We start from the raw sequence: 26,782 nt of genomic DNA, 5'->3' as shown, positions 1-26,782 counted from the left end.
TGTATACTTCTTCATATATTAAATAGAGGGGTGATCCCTGTCTGAGGAGCCATATCTTCATAACCTGATGTCCGATTTTAATAAATGATACCTTGTTGCAAAGGGCAAGTCAGTACCTAGAGAAATGAGGCCACGTCAGAATCGAACTCGGTCGGCTAGGGTTCAAGGTCAAATTCCGGTAATATGAACCTGTCAGAGCAGTCAAGACAGTCCTGGAAACCCAAGCACTGCCTTCACTGAGTCAAATGACACTATTGGAGCAATTTTCATGGCTCCACGGGTTGGACCAGCTTAGTCTTGGCCAGCATCCTACCGTATATAACAAGTTTAATCATTTTCTGATACCTGTCCTGAGCTCTGATGGCAACATATGGACTTGTAAATAGCTTAAATGTAAAGCCAAAACATCTGCAAACATATTCATATAATAAGCATCATGATATGAAACCGGTAGGTAGACAGAAATACAGATAGAGGAAACCCATTGGATGTTTTTCTTTTTTATTTATTATATGCTTGTCCAGGAGTAACTTTTAATATTTTCTTTTATATATATATACCTAAACATTTTCATTCTCACAAAGAACACTGCAAATGTACATCAAGTTAGATAAAGAGTCCCAATTTTCAGTGCGTCGTTCTGTTAAACATATCTGGTGCATTAAGGTTCAAGTAAAGTCTTTTGAAACCACCCCTCGGGTGAATTTTTGTTTTAGTTTTTTTACGCCGCATAGGTCTTGGTCTATCAAAACGAATAAACCAAATTGTTCATACTAAATAGAAGAAACTTTTAAGACAGGTTATTTTCTTCTGGACAACACATTTTGTCTTATATCACATGTGTGGCAACGTTAAATGTCGCAATGCCGCTAATTGTCGCAACCACCGTTAAATGTCGCAAGGTTGACGTTAAATGTCGCAACCACCGCTAAATGTCGCAGACATATAACGTTAAAGGCGCGACATTTAGCGGCAGACGATTTTGCGACATTTAGCGGTTGTTGCGATATTTAACGTCAACCTTGCGATATTTAACGGTGATTGCGACATTTAGCGGCGTTGCGACATTTAACGTTGCCACAACATGTGCTCTGACTGTTTATGTTCTATTTTATAGAAGATATCAAACTTCCTTTTCAAAAGTATTTTGTCATTACTTTTCTAATCATTGTGCGTCTAACATGGTTGTCCAGATTCTCCGAGGATTGAAAGTGTTACAAAGCATGTACATTTAAAAAATATGCAAACATTGCGAAATGAAAGTGAAAGTAGAGCAGTCAACTGCAGTAATATCAACAAATATAAAAGTAAACTATTTTTCATCTCCCGGAGTACCTAAATAAGTATGTAAAAACTATGAAAAAATATGTTTGAAAAAGAAGTTTGATATTTTGTACAAAATGTAATGTGGACAGTCGAAGTACATGTTTTGTAAGACAAAATACACCAAAACAAGGTAACCTCTATATGAAGTATTTTCTACTTCTTCTGAACAACTCCGTATATATATGTTATGAATTTTATGGGTCTGTCGGGTATAATTTCCAAAATGAAAATTTACCCAAGGGGTGGTCTTAAACACTTTACATGAACCTTAATTTTGGTTTTAAATAATATTTGTAAAGGGTTTCAGTGTTCGATATATAGATGTCAGTTTTTTCAGTCATGTTCAATCGCAAACAGACATATACGGACTTTGAATAGTATTTATGATTTGCCTTATATGAATAATATTATAATTTTTGAGGTACTTTACAGATGGTCGAAAAGTGTGCATTTTACATTTTTCAGCTGTTTGACCACTCTGAATATATATAATGATTCTTGTGTATCCCTTTTCTAATTCGTGGGCACCTAGAGACGTTTTTCATGTTCATGCTTTTTCATCTTTTCTCACAAATGTACATATACTTTTCATTAACTAGTTTTTTTTCTTTATTCATTTCAAAAGTCTTTGCCAACTCATTGATGAATTTAGATGAAATATCATCAAATTTTTGTTACGAAATAAACCAGTGTGGGAGAACACGTGACTTGAAATGATGCGCAACACAGATAAAATGGTGGCCACAGAGCAAATTTTTACGGAAAATGCGTGGTTAGTGACATTCATTCTTATCTAGTTTTTATTAGACATTGCGCAGGCTTAACAGCACAAAAACCTCGTTCCGTTATTTTATGTTGTTTTTTTTTAAATGATTATGAATAACATTAGTATTAAATTAAAGGTGAATTTTTGTGTACGTTTTATTTCAAAATAGCATGAATAAAATTGTAGACTGTATGAAAAGCAATGACTTAAAAAATCACATAATATCATATTCTAATAGAAATGTACTGTAAACAAACAGATTCATTTGCAGACAACAAATATTTACAACACAAAAATGATCGAGGGGGCCTCCGTGACCGAGTGGTTAAGGTCGCTGACTCCAAATTACTTGCCCCTCATCGATGTGCGTTCGAGCCTCACTCGGGGCGTTGAATTCTTCATGTGAGAAAGCCATCCAGCTGGCTTACAGGAGGTCGGTGGTTCTACCCAGGTTCCCGCTCGTGATGAAATAATTCATGGAGGGGCACCTGGGGTCTTCCTCCACCATTAAAGCTAGAAAGTCTCTATATGACCTATCATGTGTCGGTGAGACGTTAAATAAAAATAAAGATTGTTACAGGCAAGAATAATGAAAACAAAGTGTTAATTATCTGTATGAATGTGAAACTGATGATATTTTCTATTTCATTATTAACATCGTAATTTGTATGTGTTTCATCAATCTAATTTTTCTGAATTTGTTACTAATAACAGTTTAATTGACACTCTGTAACTCTAACTTTTAAATCAATTTAGATAAGAGAAAACACATTAGAAAAGTTTTCTTCTTTTTATTGTATGTTTTCCATTTCCAGAACTGAGTTTAAAGTGTCATAATCTGTTTAATTTGTTATAATGTTTGAAACGTAAGAAACAGTAAAATTATGACTCTGTACAACAGTATACACGTACATGTTTCAGCGTTACACTATTTTGTAGTCCTTTCAGTATCTCTGTAATAGAATTTCGCTTTAGACGGTGCTGCGAGACGTATAGAGCGCGAGGAGTGTTGCACATAACCTCTCATGAACAGATTCAGTTCAACCGAGTCTGCTACTATTTTGCTTGGTTGCATTCAATGCTTTTAGAGGATTTACTTACAGAAATATCAACTATTTAAACAACACTCTTAAAGAGCCATGTAGAGGGCGTAAAAAGCCTCACAAGTGTTGTTATATTTTCTGCTCTTTTAAGATTTGGAGTCCATTACTTTACTGCGCAGTAGCTACTTCCCATTACTTCTCAACAGATTCAAACAAACCAAGTAAACTATCATCAGAGGAGGATCTTCATTTCTATTTTATTGGGGGTATCTAAAATATTCAAACAATATATTTGTATCATAGTTTTTATTAAAACTAAAAACTTATGCGTATGCTTTCAATGCACAAAGAAACATCAGCAAATGAAAAAACCTCTCCCGATATGCTAAACTACTACAAAATTATTTAATAGATACATTAACACAATGTTATCATTTATGCTTTATCATACAGATCTATATAATGTGACCTACTTGTTCTATCAAATATCATATGTGCATTTTTTACCCCCAAAAGACAACAATGGATCTCTGTTACAGTTCTTTGGCACCAGGGGTGTTAAATTTCTATCTCCGACTTGTCCGACTCTGGACTTTTTGACGGCGGACAAGTGCGTTTAAACGAAAGATATCGCGTAGCAAATTATCGAACGGAAGAAACAGCAAGCAACAAGAATAACTAAGAAAGCATAATCTTAAGTCACGTTATGGCACCAGACGTCGTTGCTTTCATAAATGTTCGACATTTTTCATGAAACCGTGAAGACAGTTTGTATTTTATGTCCCTAATACCACAGTCACACATACGGCGCGGATAGCAACGTCTAGCCACGGATAAAAACGTAGTAATCCGTATCGATCCGAATCGATCCGTACCTTAACGTAGTGATCCGTATCTATACGTATTAACCCGTACGGCTCAGGTACGGATCGATACGGGTTACTACGTTTATATCCGTAGCTAGACGTAGCTATCCGCGCCGTATGTGTGACTGTGTTATTACTAGCATATACGCCATTTGTAAAGCATTCATTTGCACGACCGCCAGCCATTTTACTCAGATTGAAGACGACTCAGTTTTAAGTAAGTCATCTGTATTTCGTAAGTATTTAACATTCCAATGGTTATATCAAGATATAGGATAGATTTAACACTTGTAACAGGAGTTTTTATGGACAGATCTTGACATTCTTAACAGCTTAAGTCGGCGGTCGTGGTCGGCATTAAATCTCCTGCATTGAGTGTACGCACGCATTGAACGTAGGGTCTCCATGTTAAACCTTTAAAATGGTAACTGCTTTTGCTGTGGGTATCTTATTAGTCATGTAATTTCTGTCTGGTGACTACTGTCTTGCCAGTATTGCTGATTCAGAATGTTTTGTAACAGGATTATTGTAGACCCTAATCTTGATAGTGGGAATTCATATAATGAAAATCTTTTTTTTAATTTCGCATGTTATGAGCCTTGCTATGACGTAACGTCAAAAGTTGCAACCCATTAGTGTAACATAAAAACGACGTCAAAATCATGAAAAATCATTAGTTTACACATGATAAAAACGGGACGTATAAATGCTATTATTTCATTTCAGGCACATTTTTGTTTTATGTTATATTATAAAAAAAAACAATGCATACTTATATTAAAGTGTACATTTAAATGTAATAAAAACATTTTAACAGTACAGATAATACATTTTATAACATCTGAATGTTAAAGAACATTTTTCTGTCTCGTACGTTTGTGTTTCTTTATAACTGAGATTTCACCCACAATGTCAAGAATGGTTTCGTGGAAATAAACCGGTAACGAAATACAGTATTTGCAATCAATTTCTTTAACAACACACATTATTAAACTTGAGTTAGTGCGCATTTTTTCTCATTATCATCTTGTATGACAGAGATCCTGTTTTTGGATCTTTATAGTAAAGACCGCGGTAATAATCTGAAATATACATATTAATTTTTATGGTTCTCTTTGAAAATCCACTTTTTTAAACAAATGGCAGACCTATCTATCATTGTAGGTATATTCATTGTATTTTGCCGTTATTGAATAAAAAAGAAGACAGAATAAAACGTATCTTGACGTTATTTTCTTTTGACGCTAGTTTTTTTTAAAGTGTGCCAATTTTAAGAACTCATTCATCTGTAAATAAAAATATCATATTAACTTTAAAAGCATTTTCAAAATTAGACTTTCATTTTACAGAGAAAAGTAAGCGAAATTGATCAAACTTGTTAAAATACAAAAAAAGAAAACACTTTTTTTTTTGTTACCGCATTTTACAAAACATGGCTAATTTTTTTATATGTTTAATAATTGAAAGCGTGACAATTTTAAGAACTTGTATTCCTGTAACTACAAACAAAGAAAAGGCTAATTTTTAGCTTAGCGTTGCTTATACAGGTACTGTGAAAACCGCGAAGTAAAATAGTCTGAAAATAGTTAGATTTTATCAGATAATGAATTTTTCTCAGCATTTTATAGCTCAACATGTCTTAATTTTATATTATTTTAAGTGAAAATTACATAACTCAACGGCCGCGGAAAACACATCCAACTTGTTTTTTAACGTACTCACAACCGTCAAAATTACTTCACAAACGTTATTACGTTCAGTGATAAAGCATGCAGAATTTCCCGTCACGTAAAAAAAGAACAATTTCCTTAAAGGTATTGTTTGTTTTAAAAGATTGTTACAAATTACATACACTTTTTCGTCAATTGTTTTACGCAATTGTTGTTTTTTTTTTCCATATAGCTGTGATTAAACAATAACTGTTTTAATACTTTACTACAGCCTAATTATTGCTGTATATTTTGATACTTTTTTCAAGAAAATAGGATGAATAGTCATTAAAAACTTTACAGTTATTTATATCACTTCAAAGAATTTTAGCATGGGTCGCAACTTTTGACGTTACGTCTATGTGAAAAAATATCATCCTTTAAAAATGGATTCTTAGTATGATAACTTTAGAAATATTTTGTGGTAAGTTATCGAAACATTTCACATTATTAATTTGTTATTTAGTTTTATGATTTTAAGTAGTGTTTGCAGTGCGTGTAATGTATCTTCATTCAGATAATATACATTGTTCCTTTCATGGTTCATTCCACTACAGTTGGGACTATGCTTAACAGGTACATATACCCTATTACAGCCAGGAAGTTTGTCCAGTTTACTTTGTTTGTTTGTTTTTGGGTTTGTTGCCGTTTTTCAACAGTATTTCAGTCATGTAACGGCGGGCAGTTAACCTAACCAGTGTTCCTGGATTCTGTACCAGTACAAATCTGTTCTCTGCAAGTAACTGCCAAAATTCCCACATGAATCAGAGATGAAGGACTAATGATTTCAGACACAATGTCGTTTATCTAATAGTCACGGAGAACATGCGCCCTGCCCAAGGATCGAACTCGCGACCCCGCGATCCGTAGACCGACGCTCTTACCTACTGAGCTTTAGAAGCGGAAGGGCCAGTTTACTTTAAGATCCCCAAGAAAATGTAACATATTTGGGATGTGTTTTGATGAATCAGGTATAAGTATCATGCAGCAAGTGGCTCCTATTATAATTATAATATAAGACATTATTTATTTATACCTCTATGTAGGTTTTGTTGGAGCTAACTATAAAATGTGTTTGACTTAAGACTACTTCTACACTTTATGATTTGTACAGTGTATGTACATGTACGTATAAATGACTATTGAATGGCCTAAATTGACAAAACTGGTATTATTTAAATTTAATTTCAACAATCCGATTTTGAAGAGGATCATTTGGTACATGTAAAAGGTCTTAATTACATTGGATAAGAACACTGGCTACAAAAGTCTGTGGCACTGTGCATTGTATATAATTATGTTCTAGGTTTATATCTCATTAAACTAAAATAGCTCTAATTAATATGAGTTTCAATTAATTGCTTGAAATATTTTAAGTTATTGTAATTTAATTTCAAATTAATGAAGTGGTTGTAATGTGATTATTTTCAAAATTAATGAACCCACTCCTGACTTAGAAGTTGTGAGGTGATTGAAGCTTTTATCAGTTTTATTGCACAAGGAATATGGATTGGAATGGAGGCTTTTTAAGGTTCTTCTTCTTTTTCTAAATACTACACTCCCTCATGATAATGGTCAAATGTTGTTATTGTTTGCCGGCTTCGGATTGGCTGGATAATGTATAGGGAAACCCGTAGCATTCAATGAGACTTCAGCTGATTGGTTAAAAATGTGTTGCTTTGAATCATGAAAATATCCTTAAAATCTGGAAATATAATGTTTTCAGTGCATTTTAAAGTATTTTATAGCTGCCTGGTTATATATTTAACTTTGAAATTAGCAATTTAGTGAAGTCAGTACTTGTTGGAATTCACCACTAAATTCCATGCACAGTTGAGGGTGGTTGTCTTGGAATGGAAATAGAAAAAAATGGATCCTGCATGCCCATGTAAAAAAGTTATTTTTTGTGTGTCTGGAAGGCTATTTGACAGGGTAACTGGCACCTCATGTGTCAACAGAAGTTTTAAGGGGGTCCTACAGAGTCATTTCTTACAATGTAAGCCTATGGAAAAATTAATACCAGTGTCTGACCTAAAGAAGGTTTCATTTCAGCTGTGACTTAACTGAAGTAACAGGTACAGAAAATAGATTTTGCAATTTAACATGCTTCTGCTAGTGTTTTTAACAGAATCAAAGCTTCCAAGGTTGTTCAGTACTATAATTGCAGGAATTTAAACAAGTAGGTACATACTTTTAGCCACTATCAAGACCAGAGGTGCTCAAACTTTGTATTATCAATATTTCAGATATGTGTTTTTTATGTGATCCAAGTGATATTTCAAGTTTTTGGTGTCTGCATGAATTCAGAATTTTCTCATTGAGCAGGATATTAAGGAGGGGTGGAGTGTTGGATGAATGCATTGTTATTTTCTTGTAAATCTTTTATTTAGGTCTTAGAACATACTCAACTGGCTGTGGTTCCATGAAGGTTTTTTTAACAAGATTGTAGGAGAACCATGTACTGACAGTGCCCAGAATGCTTAATGATAAATAAATGTAGAGGTATGACACTAAAAATACATAGTTACAGGCAGACTTAATTTAAGTTTTGCCCCTACAACCTTCAAAATTGTATATATAATTTTTTTCTCTTTTCCTTGAAGCAATGAAAGTTTCCGGGGCGCCATTTTTGCCATTTTGTTTTCTCTTTTTGTGTGAACAAAGATTATGTATCACATATTTCAGATATTTTTACTGATTCAGATGCTCAAAAGCTCAATTGGAAGCAGGAATAACATTGAAAGTAAAATATTAAAATATCTGTAAGCTTGCTGCTTACAATATTTTATCAAAACAGTACATTAAAGGACACATGAATATTGTGTAAAGACTCAGCTATATAGACATTGCCCTAGAATCACTTATTCAGTAAAATGTGTTGTTTGTGGGGTTCAGCTGGAAGTTATATTACAAAAAAATAGTTATTTTACTTGTATTGTTTAAGTGGCCAGTCTTCAGTTACATTATATAGGCATTCTAAGGATCAAACAGTAGTCTGTTGTGTGTTGTCTTGTTGGATAGAGCAGGGGAGGTATTTGTCATTTGAACACATTTCTTTGGTGGTAAGTTGATACATATTTCATTTGCTTTCCAGCATGATGTACAGCTTTTATAACTCATTTTTAGTCTTCTTGTTAGTCAGGTTGTCAGAAAAATGCCAAAATTGAGCCAAGGATTTATCACAAATAAAAAAGTAATACATATTTTAAGTGAATTAGCTCCATTTAATTGTTTGTAATTCTTATATTTCTGCATTTAACTGTTTCAGTGATGTATTTTGGGCTCTACAATATAATTATTTTCATGCAAGAGTAGTTTGTCAGGCATTCTTAATTGCAAAATATGTTCTAAAACATGCATTTTACATTTCCATGGTCAAAATATGTGTGAAAATAACCTTAAAATGGCACTTCAGAGGTGGCTGACTGCCATTTATTTGACCTGGCAAGATTATGCCTCCTTTTGCCTACATTTGCATCATTTTTATATAATTTGTTGACTTTCAATGGGAAAAATGATTATATCTATGGCATAGTGGCTAAAAACTGATGAAAAGAATATGCAGCAGAGGTCTGTTTAAAGGAAATGTAAGGTGCAAAATGCTCTAATGACAGTGTCAGTAGTGTGTAACCTTTATGTTAATATCAGCTAGTGTTTATTTATTGTATTTTGAATGCTTAAGTCACTTTCAGTAATCCCCTAGAATGAGAAATGTGTTGATAATGCAGAAAAACTGTTTCTGTGATGGGTGGGGTATGAAAACAGCTCTTTGCAGAAGCATTTATGCTTGAAAGTGTATATAAGTAGTATTTGGTTCAAGTGAACTATATTCATTCAATACAGGAGAAGTTTCATGTATATTGCCTCAACATTGACTTCATGGTTATCATTTAAATAAGAAAATGCAGTTTTACTCCACATTTTCAATATAGCTGATTTAAGACACTGTGACACACTATAGATAAAAGGGGTCAAGAGGCATAGGATTTGGATGAGAGTAAAAATAACACATTTGTTACTTTGGTAAGTGTTTACTTTAAAATAATAATAGCTGAAATGCATATATACTGAAATTTTATATTCTCTTTAGACCAAATGTTGTTATTGTTTGCCGGCTTCGGATTGGCTGGAAAATGTATAGGGAAACCCGTAGCATTCAATGAGACTTCAGCTGAATGGTTAAAAATGTGTTGCTTTGAATCATGAAAATATCCTTAAAATCTGGAAATATAATGTTTTCTGTGCATTTTGAAGTATTTTATAGCTGCCTGGTTATATATTTAACTTTGAAATTAGCAATTTAGTGAAGTCAGTACTTGTTGAAATTCACCACTAAATTCCATGCACAGTTGAGGATGGTTATCTTTGAATGGAAATAGAAAAAAATGGATCCTGCATGCCCATGTAAAAAAGTTATTTTTTTTATTGGAAGGCTATTTGACACGGTAACTGGCACCTCATGTGTCAACAGAAGTTTTAAGGGGGTCCTACAGAGTCATTTCTTACAATGTAAGCCTATGGAAAAATTAATAGCAGTGTCTGACCTAATGAAGATTATGCGTAGGCGCTGGTGAAATTGAAATAACTAAATACATGTGTGTATAGTGTTTGTTCATACTGAAATTATAATACAAGTGCTAAATTTTTTTTCTTTTACAAAATTAAAATATTTGTACAGTAGAATGAATAATTGCTATTTAATATCCTATAACAAAAACAGACACAGTGGCGATGGTTTTAAACGTGTCAACTGTGGCTGCTTCTTGAGTTGCAACATGTTCCACTGGCTAACAGTCCTTGGATAGAATGAAAATTTGTAGGAGTTTTTGGATGTTCCTGAATGTGTATATTCTACCATACCTTGTTCTTGAACCTTCCATACCTCATGTTTTTATTTCGATGAAAATGAGATATGAAACCAAAATTTGTAGTCCTGTTTGGCGCCATATAACCTATACTGTGTTGGTGCGCCGTAAAACCCAAATAAATAAATAAATTGTTCTTGAACCTGTAGGGACCAATGAATTATTTTCAGGGTAAATAGCTACATTATGATGGACTATTTTATCAAACATGATAAGTCTTGCTCCAGTTATTATGGTTTCTAGGGTTGGCCAATTCAAATTATCTAGCAATATTCAGATACCTCAGAACCGACCTAGTGTAACAGTTATGATAACGGCTGGTCACAAATCTTGCAGCTCTTCTCTGGATCCTCTCAATCTGATTTATATCATTTTTAGTGCGTGGGTCCACACTGTCGAAGAGTATTCTAATTCGGTCTAACTATGCCTTTATAGGCATGTTCTTTCACTTTCGAGGAAATCATTTTAAATTTCTTTGAAGAAAACCGAGTGACTGATTTGCAATATTTGTGATGGAGTTGATGTTTTTTTGTCCCATTTTAAATTATTCTGGATTGTTACACCCAAGTATTTTAAGACTCGACTTACTTTTTCTAAAGCATGATTATGTAATTTATAGCAAAACTTGAAGAGGTTCTTTTTCTGTGTGGTGCTAAAAATAAAACATTTTTCTGGGTGGAAGTGCATCAGTCAGTCCTGTTCCCATTTACTAGCTGCATCTAAGTCGGAATTAAGCAGTTTTGCATCCGTTATGTTTTTAACTTCTTTATAGATAATACTGTCTTCTGCAAAAAGTCAAAGATTACTAAGTTAAGTATAATCGGCAAAATCATTTCTTTAGATTAGAAACAGGATTGGACCCAGAACAGTGCCCTGGGGAACGCCAGAGGTCACAGGCACTTTCCCGGACATCTGACCCTCCGGGACAACTGTCTTGGTTCCATCATCTAGAAAATCTGATATCCAGTTCCAGGCATTACAGGTTACACCACAGTATTTCAATTTATATAAAAGATGTCTATGAGTAGAAGTACGTGGTCAAAAGCTTTGGCAAAATCCATAATGACGATATCTGTCTGAATGTTTTTATTATTAGATTGGTTAATACTTTGAACGAAGAAGATAAGCTGGGTTTCACATGAGCATGCTGATCGAAAGCCGTGCTGGAGGTCATTAAAATGTTGTTACTTTCCAAGTGAGACATTATATTACCGGAAATCACATGTTCCAAGTATTTAGAACAAATACATGTTCCGGGTTACTGTAACCTTGACCTTTAGTCTACTGACCTAAAAATCAATAGGGGTGATCTGCAGGTCATGACCAACTTCCCTACCAATTTTCCTGATCCTAGGCCCATACGTTCTTGAGTCATCATCCGGAAACCGTTTTATTGTTCCTGGTCAATTTGCTCTTGAACTTTGACCTACTGATTTCAATAGGGATCATGTGATGACCCACCTCCCTATCAACTTCCATGATCCTAGTCCCAAGCATTCTCGAGTTATCACCCAGAAACAGTTTAACTGTTCCGGGTCACAATGTTCTTGATCTTTGACCTACTAACCTCAAAATTAACAGGAGTTATCTGCTGGACATGAACAACCTCCGCTTTTACTTTAATGATCCTAAACCCAAGCATTCTATAGTTATCATCCGGAAACCGTTTAACTGTTCCAGGTCGCTGTGACTTTTATCTTTGACCTACTAATCTCAAAATCAATAAGGTTCATCTACTGGTCATGATTAACCTACCTGTTTATTTTCATGGCCCTAAACCCAAGCATTCTATAGTTATCATCTGGAAGTCGTTTAACTGTTTCGGATTACTGTGACCTTGATCTTTGACATAATGATTTCAAAATCAAAAGGGGTCATCTGCTGGTGATTACCAACCTCCCTATCAACTTTCATGATCCTTGGCCTAAGCATTCTTGAGTTATCATCTGAAAACAGTTTAACTGTTTAGGGTCACTGTGACCTTGATCTTTGACATACTGATCTCAAAATCAATAGCGTTCATCTGCTTGCGACGACCAGCATTCTTATCAACATTCATAACCCTAGGCCCAAGCGTTCTTGAGTTATCATCTGAAAACCGTTTAACTGTTCCGGGTCACTGTAACCTTGACCTTTGACATACTGATCTCAAATTAGTAGGGTTCATTTACTAGTGATAACCAACCTTCCTTCCAACTTTCATGATCCTAGGCCCAAGCGTTCTTGAGTTATCATCCGTAAACAGTTAAACTGTTTAGGGTAACTTTGACCTTGACCTTTGACATACTGAACTCAAAACCAATAAGGGTCATTTGCTGGCCATGACCAACCTTCCTTTTAACTTTCATGATCCTAAACTCAAGCATTCTATAGTTATCATCCGGAAACAGATTGCCCTACATTCTGACCGACCGACTGACCGACCGACATCTGCAAAACAATATACCCCTCTTTCTTCGAGGGGGCGGGGCATTAAAAGGGCAATAATTCAGTAAAAATACTTGACAGAGTTATGTACTCTTGCCTATACATGGTCTCGCAAGCATCTAAATGGTACAAGCAAAACGCATCTCTCTTCCGCTCCATTAATGTCAGACTGCAATGTAAAACAAAGAACATGAAAAACAAAATTGTTCACTTAAACTGTGTGTTTGCATTTAAGTCCATTTAAAGCGGTCTGCGATCAGATAACCGAATATTCTCAACAAATCACAATGGAGACAACTAAAATTAGCTATCGGTTTCAAACCTTCATTTCACAGACTGTAACTCCGTATTCAAATAGAATTATTTGTCTTTGCTGCTTGACAATTTCATCCCTAAATGACAGATTGCCATTTTACATACTATTGTAAGTTTTCCTACTTTGTAAATGCGTGTATTTTATTAACTGTCAGTCCCATGTATTATTATTGTCATCTAGTTATTATTGCTGCTTAAAACAGGTTAGCAAAACCAGGTACATGAAGGCTAAATTTAGGTGTTAATTTCCTACTTTAGATGAAAACTAGCTTGTGTCTGCTCTGTTTAAAACTAAAACTTATAACATTATCTACCAAATATATATCAAATATTCCGGAAACAAATATTTTTAAGGATAGCCTTAACTTTTTGTTTCCTAGTACAAGCAGAACAGTATCTACACTTACACTGTATATTACATGTCCACTTCTCTCCAAAAAACTCTGATTATACAATAAACTCAGTTTATTTTCGTATGATTACATAGTAAAAACATGTGAACAATGGCAAGTTGACAGATCTTCCTTCTATAGAAAAACTGGTGAAAGTTTTTTCAATATACAGTCACACCTGTGAAAAAAGCCACCCCCTGTAAAAGACAAAACTTGATTTTTTTCCACATTTGTTTTTTATTTAGAAATGCTTCAGTAGGTGTTCCCAGACTCTGTCTTTATTTACAGTAGGCCTTTATTCAGAGGTGGCCGAAAACACAGGTTTTACTGCTATGTTTCGAGGGAGTGGTGCGCCTGCAATAACTAAAAGGGTGTTAAATAACAATATGGCAGGCTTTCAAAAGGAACCTAATATTGGTATAAAATGATGGCGAAAATGCACAAAAGAAAATGAATAGTCTAGACAATGTATATGATATATGAGGGAGAGGGGCCACAAATAATGGCAACAGGTGACCAACATGTTTGTAATTATGGTCCTAGGACACTGACAAATCATTAATTAGCACTGCATGCTAGGCTTTCAATGAGCTTAGCTTTTATGAAATGTATCAAAAAGCCGTCTACAAATCTCTAAAAGCCCTGATATAAATATCTGTTCTTAAAGACCTCATCACCAGGAATTTGTTTTCCTTGTTACTTTTTGCCAGAACGCAAAAGCAATGTGACCAGTACGACAGATTTACAAAAGCAAAACTTCTCATGCTTCTGCTGCTGGAACAGAGCCAAATAATACCATCGATGCCATTCACCAGAAAGTTTGGTCTGATAGTTGACTGCACAGACCGGTATAGCTTGATTCAGCTGGATTTCTATTCAGCAGTAGGTTTGGTCTGACAGTTGACTGACAGAGTGTGTATTGCTTGATTCAGCTGGATTTCCATTCAGCAGTAGGTTTGGTCTGACAGTTGACTGACAGAGTGTGTATTGCTTGATTCAGCTGGATTTCCATTCAGCAGTAGGTTTGGTCTGACAGTTGACTACACAGATTGTGTATTGCTTGATTTAGCTGGATTACCATTCAGCAGTAGGTTTGATCTAATAGTTGACAGCATAGATTGTGTATTGCTTGATTCAGCTGAATTTCCATACAGCAGTAGGTTTGGTCTGACAGTTGACTGCACAGATTGTGTATTGCTTGAATCAATTGGATATCCATTCAGCAGTAGGTTTGAGTGCATAGATTGTGTCTAGCTTGATTCAGCTGGATTTCCTTTCAGCAGTAGGTTTGGACTGATAATTGACTGCACAGATTGCGTATTGCTTGATTCATCTGGATTTCCATTCAGCAGTACGTTTAGCCACGGATAGAAACGTAGTAATCCGTATCGATCGATCCGTACCTTAAAGTAGTAATCCGTATCAGTCCGTAACAGTCCGTACGGCTCAGGTACGGGTCGATACGGGTTACTACGTTTAGATCCGTAGCTAAACGTAGCTATCCGTGCCGTTTGTGTGACTGTGGTATTAGGTAGCAGGGTACACTTTCGAATTTTGGCCCCCGTCAATATTTGTTATAAAGAGAACATCGTGATTTTGGATGTCTGTAAATTAAGGTGAGAGATAATGATTATTAATTCTTAAGAAAATTTATACAGCTGATACATGTAAAATTCTGATGTCAGTTGGAAAACTAACTGCTGGTAGCTTTGTATGATCAATGAGACACCATTTCGCGGAAAAATTCAATTCACGGAAGGGTTCTGTGCTTGTTGATTGATACTCAGGAACATATTCGTTATTTTCCGAAAAAACGATCTGGATGGGCCCCCATTCCGTTTATGTCCTGACGTTCAGTAAGGACTATTAAATTAAGAAATGCAATAAAATTGGACAGTGTTCTTGCAGCGGGATCATTGTAGACTGTTCAAAAGGTGCAAAATTGATGATATTGGCACGCTATTTTTCATGGATGATGTAAACCTTTCGCTTTGATAACTTTCTTTATTCTTGTATGAGAATCCTGATCTTGCCATTAACCAAAAGCACAAAACATGCACGCAATTTATAAAATAGCCACCCAAATTTTGCTCATAGGGGAAGTGCAATATTGCGACTCGCTACATGTAAGACCGTCCGTGCCCAAACTTTTCGCATCTAAGTGTACCTTGCTACCTTAAGGAAAATCTGCCAAAATTAAATTTTGAAAGAACTCTTAAATTTGTGCGGTTTCAAATAGTTTAGAACCTCTTCTTCGATATTCTAAACTTTCTGGGCACTTAAAACGCTACCTGACGGCACAGCAGCTCAAAAATGTTACGGTGAGGACACATAAAAGCATAAAAGTCAATATACACGCAAGCCGACCAGTCATAATCGCAAATCGATTGTTGGTTGTAACGATGTAGATGTAGATGTAGTATAGTAATTGTTTGTGCGAGCCCTATTTGACCTTATTTAACCTTTTGACCACTTCTAAAAAATCCAAGGCCGACCAATTAAAAACCAAAAAATAAACAAGTTTTCATAGTACTATATGAAAACCTGTAGTAAAATATGATTAAACACTTCCACCAAATATTTGTCAAAATCCTACCACGAAAACATGGTCAGTTTAACCTCACTTAACCTCTTGTTTCTATTTTGTAAGTGCACAAAGTTTAAAACCCGGAAGAAAAATTTACAGGTGTCACATTTTATTGGATTTATTTTCATTCATAAAACCGATATGTTTACATTTGTAGTACAATTTCGTTTAAACTTCCTCGTGATCGATTAACGTTTTACAGCTGATTTAATATAAGTGTTTTATTAAATATCCACTCACACAATTAAAAAACACAGGTTTGTAACTTTACTTTTGTTTTCTCGTACTTTCGGAAAACCCGGTTATAAATAGCTGACGTATTTTCTGGAAATGCTATATTGGGATTTACGTTGTATTTTCTGAAAATAATAATGTGGGAAACCACAAATTCAGCCAATCAAAAGCCTGCCATTTTTCTGCCACGAAGGCAGCAAACTGTCATTTGCTTTTACTTTGACAAAACCTTTGGCAAAACTTTGGCAGAAATTTGGCAGATTATTTTTATCAATAAAATGTAAGGTATTTAATCTTATTTTCAATTAGTAAGTACATTATTAGACATATAAAATTATTTTACCGTTTGAGTATGGTATGGCACACGCTTAAAAGTCCAATACACTTATACAAAGTAAACGCATCGGTTAACTTTATGAATGAAAGTATTTGCTACACCGGTGTCGTTTTATTGATACAAAGTAAGCATATCGGCTAACTTTATGAATGAATACCACTTCTGTTTAAACTTCCCTGTTTTGTTTGATTTACATTTGATACGTTTGCTTTACGTTTTACAGCTGATTTAATATAAGTGTTCTATTAAATCTTTACGTTTTACAGCTGATTTAATATAAGTGTTTTATTAAATTTAAATATATATAATATAAATGCGTTTACAGAATAAAACATATTGTTTGAAAGAAAGAAGATTTACTGATAATATAAATCCTCATTATGTTACAACAAAAAACGGGAGAAAAATGATAATGGCTACCTGTGCATCTTGTGGAAAAATGAAATCAAAGTTTGTTAAAAGTACAGGGGGTAATTTAGATTTTCACAAAGCAATGTTACCTTTATTACCTAAAAAGGGTTTCACACTTCCAGGATATAACTATTGTGGGCCGGGAAACCCCATAGATAATGGGCCCCCCGGAATCACATGGAGCGATGAATTAGCAGAAGAATTACACAAACCAATTAAAAGAAAATTTAGGAAACGAAGAGTGATAGTTAATGATATTGATGATACTTGGTCAGCTGATTTAGTTGATATGCAAGCTTTTTCAAAATATAATAAAGGAGTAAAGTACTTGTTAACCGTTATTGATATATTCAGTAAATATGCTTGGGTTATTCCATTAAAGAATAAAACTGGAGAATCTGTTACAGAAGCATTTGAAAAAATAATTTCTGAAGATAGAATTCAGGAGCGAAAGTCCCCAAAGACTGCAAGGATTCCAACAAATTTATGGGTAGATGAAGAAAAATAATTTTATAATAAAACGTTTGAATCATTTTTAAATAAAAATAAAATTAGCATGTACCATACAATTAATGAAGGAAAGGCTGTAGTAATAGAAAGATTTAATAGAAGTTTAAAAAGAATAATGTGGAAATATTTTACAGCAAATAATACTTATACTTATTTAGATAATTTGCAGGATATGGTTGATAAATATAACAAAACAAAACATTCTAGTATAAAAATGACACCAACCGAAGCTAGTAAAAACTTAAATAAAGGTACTGTTTACTTTAATTTATATGGTAATTTAAAGATACCAAAGAGTAAAGCAAAATTTAAAATTGGTGATCGAGTTCGCTTAAGTAAACTGAAAAGACATTTCGAAAAAGGATATACACCAAACTGGACAGAGGAAATATTTATAATTTATAAAATTAATAATACAAATCCCAGAACATACACTATAAAAAATTTAAATGGTGAAATAATTCAAGGTTCATTTTATGAACAAGAACTTTTACCTACTACGCAAGAGGTTTTTAGAATAGAAAAAGTTATCAGACGAGACTATAAGAAAAAACAAGCTTTAGTAAAATGGAAAGGTTACAATGAAAAATTTAATAGTTGGGTACCATTTAGTGAATTGGAAGAAATTTAATTTAAAAATTATTAATAATATTAATTATATAAATGAGTCATAAAAATCTAATTTCTAATAATGGAATAGAAACAATAGATCAATTAATCATTCACTTAACTAAACTAGCTGCTGCTTACAGAAAAAGTTATAAATTTTGTGGAAGAGTAAGTACCGGATTATATATTACAGCAGGTATCTTTGGTTGCTCAGCCGCATTAGCACTTGTTCCAGCTATTCCTATATTTGTAGCAGTTGCTGGCGCTGTTCCATCAGTAATTACCATACTTACTAACAGACTAAAACTTGACGACAAGAAAATTATTTTAAAAGCACATCATCACAAAATAAAACAACTAATAACAAAAGCACGGATTGGAAAGGTAAATAAAGAAGAGAAAAATGTTATTCAGGATATTTTTACAATACTATTAGAAATGCAGGAAGAAAAAAATTATTCAATGCCTTTTGAAACGTATATGAAGGAATTTAAACTGAACGGATATAAAAGTAAAAAAGAAGAAGAGCTGTATTAAATTTTACGTGTGTTTTTTAAAGATTTTTTTCTATAAGTATATTATATATAGATGGTTAATAGAAAGGTAGATAGAATGATTATGCCAAAATTATCTAGCACTTTAGGAGAAATAATGAATCCAGACAAAAATTCATATAAAAATGTTCTTAAAAGAAGAAATGTTATTAAATCAAAACTTGATCAAATAGTTAGCGACGAATATAAAAATCATGTCATTGATAAATTACAAAATATTATAGATCCTTATCTTTTAAAAAATAATTTATTTGAATGGGACTGTGGTTGTCTATTAACTGAAGAAGAAAATGCCGAAAGGTTATGTGATTGTCCCAGACCAAATAATATTCGAAACAATCCTAAAAAAGTTATTGCAACCGATTGTGATACTAATGAAGAAAAAACATATAAAAGCACTTATGCAGCATCCAAAGACCTCGATATTAATTCTGGGTTAATAACAATGTGCTGCAAAGGAAAAAACCAAGTTAAAAGTGGAATATAAAAAACCAGCGGAAAAAGATATAAATTTAAATATTTTATTTCTTCTTAAACTTTATTTATTTTATTATTTTTTTAATCCTTTTTTCCTTAGTGATTTTTTTTCTAAATATAATATATAGATGGAAATCGAGAGATCTACAAAACAATATTATAAGAAATTTGAAATTAAAATTACATATAGACGAGATCAAAAGAATCAATTATATTTAACTATAAACGACTCTTATGAAATACATAAATCTGAACTTAAAACTTTAAAAGGTATAAAAATAAACGTTGTTTTTAAAAAATAACTTTTGCAAAAATGGATAAAACTGATACAATATATAAATCAGCTTATTTTCAATCAAAGGCTTTAGAAATAATTAATACAAATGAAATAAACACTTTACGCCAAGCTTTTGATAAAATAATAAATAGAATTGGTAATTGGATTTCAGAAGGAAGTGGCTGGAGAATAGAGTCAGTTGATGCTCATTATATAAATAGATATAAGTATAGTCCATTGGCTGCTTCAAGTTATTTAGAATTACCAAAACCATTACAAAATTCAATGAAAGGATTAATAAATATAAAGAATGATGATAACGAATGTTTTAGATGGTGTCATTTAGCTTACAAATTTCCTGTTGAAAAAATCCTCAAAGAATTTCAAAATGTAAAAAAACATATAAACGATCTTGATTATACTGGAATAAAGTTTCCCGTTACACTAAATCAAGTACCTAAAATAGAAGTTTTAAATGATATTTCATTTAATATATTTGGTTATGAAGAAAATAGTATTTATCCATTGTACATATCAAAATATCAATACGAAGAACACTGTGACATGTTGTTAATTAGTAATTACTAATGATAAAATGATAACAGTTATACTAAACCAACCCAGATTTATATAGGCCCTAATGCAGTTTATAAGTTTATTGAAAAAATGCTTGAGGAAGAGGAATATTTTAAAGAAATATTTAGTGTTAAGTTTAACAAAGAACTAAGAATGTCTAAAAAAGACGAAATTGAATTTAAAAAACAAAAGTTTTGTCATATCTGTGAAAAAGAATATAAGGAAAATGAAAATCCTGTTCGAGACCATTGTCATATAACAGGAAAATTCAGAGGAAGTGCTCACTCAGAATGTAATATTTATTTTAGACTAACACATAAAATTCCTGTTATCTTTCATAATTTAAGAGGTTATGACGGTCATTTTATTATGCAACAAATAGGGAAATTCAAAAAAGAAATTAATGTTATTCCTAACAATATGGAAAGATATATAGCATTTATGATTTCCGACTTGGTCTTTATTGATTCATTCCAATTTATGTCTCAATCATTAGATAACTTAGTAAAAAATATTCCAGAATTTAAATATTTATCTCAAGAATTTAATTGTGAAAACATTAATTTATTAAAAACAAAAAGTGTTTATCCATATGATTACATGGATTCATTTAAAAAATTCAAAGAAACAAAATTACCTCCTAAAGAAGATTTTTATTCAATTTTAAATGAAACACACATATCTGACAACGAATATGAACATGCTAAAAATGTTTGGAAGAAATTTAAAATTAAAACAATGGGAGAATATCATGATCTATATTTAAAAACTGACGTGTTACTTTTAGCTGATGTATTCGAAAATTTTAGAAAATTATGTTTAGAGTACTACAAATTAGACCCTTGTCATTATTTTAGTAGTCCTGGTTTAGCTTGGGATGCAATGTTAAAAATTACTGGAATTAAATTAGATTTAATAACTGATATTGATATGTATCTTTTTATTGAAAAGGGACTGAGAGGAGGAATAAGTTATATTTCAAACAGATACAGTAAAGCAAACAATAAATATATGAAACATTATGATCCTAAACTTGACAGCAAATACATTATGTACCTCGACGCCAATAATCTTTATGGTTGGGCCATGTGTCGACCTTTACCCTCTGGAAACTTTAAATTTATATCCGAAAAACAATTCAAGAAATTAATTGCAAAAGGTAAAACTAACTTTATAGTTGAATGTGATCTTGAATATCCAAAAGAATTACATACTGTACATAATGATTATCCTTTAGCTCCTGAAAAAATTAAAATACCAGATCAATGGCTTTCCAATTACAGTAAAAATATTAAAACAGAATTTGAAATAGGAAAAAGTAATGTAAAAAAATTAGTTCCAACTTTAATGAAAAAACAAAATTATGTAGTTCATTTTAAAAATCTTGAACTATATACACAATTAGGGTTAAAAGTAACAAAAATACATAGAATATTAACTTTTGACGAAAGTCCTTGGTTAAAAAAGTATATTGATTTAAATACTCAAAAAATATCTAAAGCAAAAAATTCATTTGAAAGGGACTTTTTTAAGTTGATGAACAACTCTGTATTCGGTAAGACGATGGAGAATTTACGCGAGGGTTAATATTAAATTAACACATGATGAAAATATTTTATTAACCTTCATTTGTTAGTTCAACGATGTTTAACGAGTATCTTTTTGTGATTCATAGAATAAAAGAAAGTTTATTATTAAATAGACCTTGTTACGTCGGAATGTGCATTCTAGACTTATCAAAATATTTAATGTATGATTTCCATTATAATTACATTAAAGAAAAGTATGGAGATTCAGCAAAGTTATTATTTACTGACACAGACTGTTATGAAATTAAAACTAAAGATGCGTATAAAGACTTTTATAAAGATAAAGAATTATTTGATAATAGTGATTATGAAAGTAATTCAAAATTTAATTTCGACAATAATAAAAAAGTAATTGGAAAATTTAAAGACGAAGCCGCAGGTATTCCAATCGTTGAATTTGTTGGATTACGTAGTAAAATGTATTCATATTTATTAGAAAATGAAGTTAATGTTAAAAAATGTAAAGGAATTAAAAAACTTGTTGTTAAGAAAACAATAGTTCATAAAAATTACAAAGATACTTTGTTTAATTCAACCCAAACTAATCACACCTTTAAAGTTATTCGTTCTGATAAGCATAATCTTTCCAGCTATGTTATAAATAAAACATCTTTATCATGTTATGACGCTAAAAGATATATTCTTGATAATGGTATTGATACATTAGCTTATTCTTAAATTAATTAAAACTTAAATTAAAACTTAAATTATAGAACCATAAATTGTTAACTGAATATTTTTAACGTTTAAAGAATTAATATAAATAACATCATTTATTTTAAATTCATTAGCATAATTGATAGAAATAGATTCATTTTTTTTCTGTTATTTTTTGCATTGTAACTTTGAAGAATTACATTTTCTTTATTTTTTAGCTGTAATTTAACTTCTCCTTTAGCTATTTTAATTGCATCAACAAGAATAATTAAAATGCAATTTTGTTTGATTGTTATATTATCACCATTTTGAACTAAACCAGGACTAGCATTTACAGTTTTCCATTGAAATAATCCACTATCGGTATCTTCGGTATAACATGTTAAGAACAATGGAGGTTTTCTTATTAATTGTCTTTCTATTTTATTTACTTTTTCATTTATATTATTGAATATTCCCATTATATTAATTATTCCAGTTAAAAAAACTAAAGTTTTAACTTTAATAAAAACTAAAGATTAACTCAAAAGTCTGTCATCATCATAAAATACATATTCATCCGATATGTAGAATCTGACGTAACTATTCGTCAAAAGTGTAAAATTTATTTCTGTAGATGATGAACTGTCATAAGGATGAATGTCAAACATTGTCCCTTTTTTTAGATAAACTTTAATTTTTTTCTTATACATAGATATTGTTGTGTCCGATCCAATGTCAAAGTCCTCGGCTGTTATATTTACACTATTATTGATAAATATACTAAGAAATGGATCAAAACTATCATTCCACCACCTAAATATAAAATACGATATTGGGCTTTTCCTCAGTTCATCTTTAAACCCGGCCCCCGCTAATAAAAACTTAATATCTATTATATAAATTCCGATTTTTTTCGACTAAAAACACACCTTTTAAAAGTACATCTGGTACAGCTAGTTTATATTCTTGGTTTGTGTTTATAAAATCTTTATAATCTACGATAATTCCAGATCCTAATTCAAATGCATTTAGATAGTTCAGACCGACTATATTTTCATATGTTGAATATATCCAGGCACCCTGACGGTCAAAATACTTTTTCATTTTTATGTATTCATGGGGACCGTATTTAAACCTTGGATCTGCTTCATAAAAACTGTTATATTCAAAAAGAAACACTTCGCGTTTTACTTTTTCTATTTCTTTTTCCAATTCTTCTTTTATTTTTTTTGTCTTTCTTTTTAAGTTTAAGAATTACTTCAGCTAAATCATCAACTCGTTTTGTTGTAGCAACTTCAGAAGCAGACAAATTATCATGTATTATACATGTATTCTTTGTTCTAGCTAATTGTGTTTCTTGTTTTAAAATTTTTTTTTTTACTTTTGTAATTTCTTCAGCATTAGTGGTAATTTCTTCGACATTAGTGGTTATTGCTTTAGTATTAGCAGTAATTACTTGAGTATTAGCAGTGATTGATTCTCCTTGTTTAGCTGATATTTCAACTACAGAGTCTAGATCATTTATTATTTTTTTAATTTTATCATTAAATTCATTAATATCTTTTTGTAATAAACCTGTAAGTGTACTTAATTCCGCGTACTTTAAATTGTGACGTGTGTCAACAGTACTAATTAAGGTTCGAAGTTGTTTCTTTAAATTTTTTAGCTGATTATTAATTGTGTTAATTGCTTCAGTATTAGTAGTAATTGATTCTCCTTGTTTAACTGATTTTTCAACTACAAAGTCCAGATCATTTTTATGTTCTTCAACTTTAGCATTAAGCTGCGTCGTATCTTCTTGTAATTATTTTGTAATATTACTTAAGTCTGCATTCTTTAAATTGTGACGTGTGTCAACAGTACTAATCCAAATTCGAAGTTGTTTCTTAAAGTCTTCTATTTTAGAATTAAGCTCTTTTTTAAGGTTATCTAATGCTGTGTCATGGTCATCACCTCTTTGTGAAGCTGCCTTTTCCAATTCAGATATATATTCTGTAAGTTTATTTGAAATAAATTCTAACAAATCTTGGTGTTTTTTTTTTCAGTTTCAGTGTTTAGTTTATTTATTTCTGTTTTGATTTCTAACTGATACATATTTTGTAACTTTTTATTGGCTTCAACAATCTTGTCTCTTAGTTCTTCATGTTTAATCAAAGTATCTTTTAATTCTTGAACTTGATTGTATAACTTTTCAAAATTGGCTCTAAATACTTTCTTTATGTTGTCATCTGTCAAATCAGATTTCTCTTCAAGTTCTTTAACAGAATCAACCATAGCTTTCATTTCTTTTTCAATTTTATCTTGTAATTCAACTATTAATAATGAATTCTTTTTAAAATCTTTTGTTAATTCTTCAATATTCTTTACTTCTGCTTCTAGTGTCTGTTTTATACTTTTAATATCTTCAAGATTATAGTTATCTATTACACTTTGAACTTTTTTAAACACAAATCGTCTTGAAACTGCATCGTTGGGTTTATCTGGATCTCCTAGGTTGATTATTTCATTACCTCCCATATCTAATGCTCTGTTCATTGTGTTATCAAGTTCCTTATTTCTGTGAAGATATGATTCCATGTCCTTTTTAAGCTTTTTGTATTGTTTTTAGTAGCATAATCACTTAAATCAATATCAAACTTAACTTTACTTATACTGTCAGGTTCACTTATTTGTTCTATATTATTAAAAACTCCCATTATATATTACCAGTAAAGTTTTTTCTAAAAAACTTCCTTGGTTTGTCAATATATAAGAAATCATATTTTTGATTTGTTGCATTAGTAAAAGATTTAGGGTTAATATTTTGTTCATTACAAATCATATCATTTTCTCGTTTACCTGGACTTTCAAATAAAATATAATGTGAACAGTTAATTCGAATATCTTTTGGTGTTTTATAGTAAGACTGACTTAAATAAATAACACAACAGTTTTTGTGACGTCCTTGAATAAAGTATTTTGTTATTTCATTTTGAACCTTTTTATCTTCACATAAAAAATCATCAAACATTACTACTTTTTGTTTTTCTGATTCAAGATTCTCACAAGGTTCAATTTGGTTGGAATCAGCTGAATATTCAAGTATTTTATTTGGATCTACTTTAATTCTTTTTGCAATTTGACTTAAGTGGTTAATTAAATCTTGATATTTAGACTGTTCTAGGTTTTTAGCATATAAGTATAATTTATCATAATATATAAGAGGTTTTCGAAGTTATGCATTAATGTATTTGTTTTTCCAGATCCAGAAGATCCACATATTAACATTCTAAAACATGAATCTGGCATAAAAGGATAATGTTGTTTAAAGTTATTAGATTTATCACTTTTTGTATCATAATTTGTAATTTCCATTTATATATAATAATACATTATCTTACATTATTTTACATTATTTTACATTATCTTACATTATCTTACATTATTATATAAATGCAATCAAAACTTAATGAAATAAGAATAAGAAAAAACTTAGTCGGGCAAAAGATGAGAGCTCTTAGAGAAGAAATAATGAAAGAAAAAATTAAAAAAGCTACAAATCGGGATATGTACACTGAAATTTATAAGCCAATTACTGAAGGAATAGAAAGTCAAAAAGAAAAATTATCGAGTCAGTTAAAAGCATTACCTGGAATTAAGGAGCAATTAGCGTTACTAGGTGATGAAATGAAAGACATACAAACATATCAAGGTTTACCACAATTATTCCAAGAACCGCTACCATCATTACCAGACTCCTCTGAACGTGTTAAAAATCTTGAAAAAATATTGGTAGATTATGAAAATAAAATAAGAAAAGAACAAGCTTTAAAACCAACTTCCACATCAATAGATTGGGGAGATGAACCTTCTGAATGGGTTCCTCAAGATGAACTTAAGAGATTTCAAGATGAATTTAAGAAATTAGAAGATTACGGAAGAAAAAAGATGGGAATAACTGAAACAACTGATGATACAACTGAAAAATCAGAAGAACTGGGAGCAAGACCAAAAGAATAAAAAATATCTACAGTAGATTTAGATGTTTCTCTGGATGATGATGTTTTAGATAAATATGGATATTACAAACCGTCTGAAATGTTTGATTTTTTAACTGCAGATAAATCTAATCCAGATAAAATAGATAAAGACAATCTTAAAGCTACAATAGATGGTGTTACTGAAGATATTAAAAAATTAAATGGTCCAATAACAAGAAAATCAAGATCAAAAGATTCAAATAAACAAAAAGAAGCAAAAAAAAATAAAACATGCCCAAGGCGAATTATTAAAC

The 26,782-nt window shown here is 31.7% G+C and overlaps 1 protein-coding gene across 1 annotated transcript in view; it reads left to right on the top strand.

The window, feature by feature from the left end:
• Nucleotides 1–14,963, top strand: part of LOC128549824 (uncharacterized) — a 34,918-nt gene extending 19,955 nt beyond the window's left edge. Inside the window, exon 9 of the mRNA XM_053527490.1 lies at nucleotides 14,710–14,963. Coding sequence (XP_053383465.1) covers nucleotides 14,710–14,963 — 254 coding nt within the window. The remainder of the gene's footprint in view (nucleotides 1–14,709) is intronic.
• The last annotated feature ends 11,819 nt before the right edge of the window (nucleotides 14,964–26,782 follow it).

Source organism: Mercenaria mercenaria, chromosome 16 (genome assembly GCF_021730395.1).
Source record: "Mercenaria mercenaria strain notata chromosome 16, MADL_Memer_1, whole genome shotgun sequence".
NCBI lineage: Eukaryota > Metazoa > Mollusca > Bivalvia > Venerida > Veneridae > Mercenaria > Mercenaria mercenaria.
This window is presented reverse-complemented; position numbering and strand designations above follow the sequence as displayed.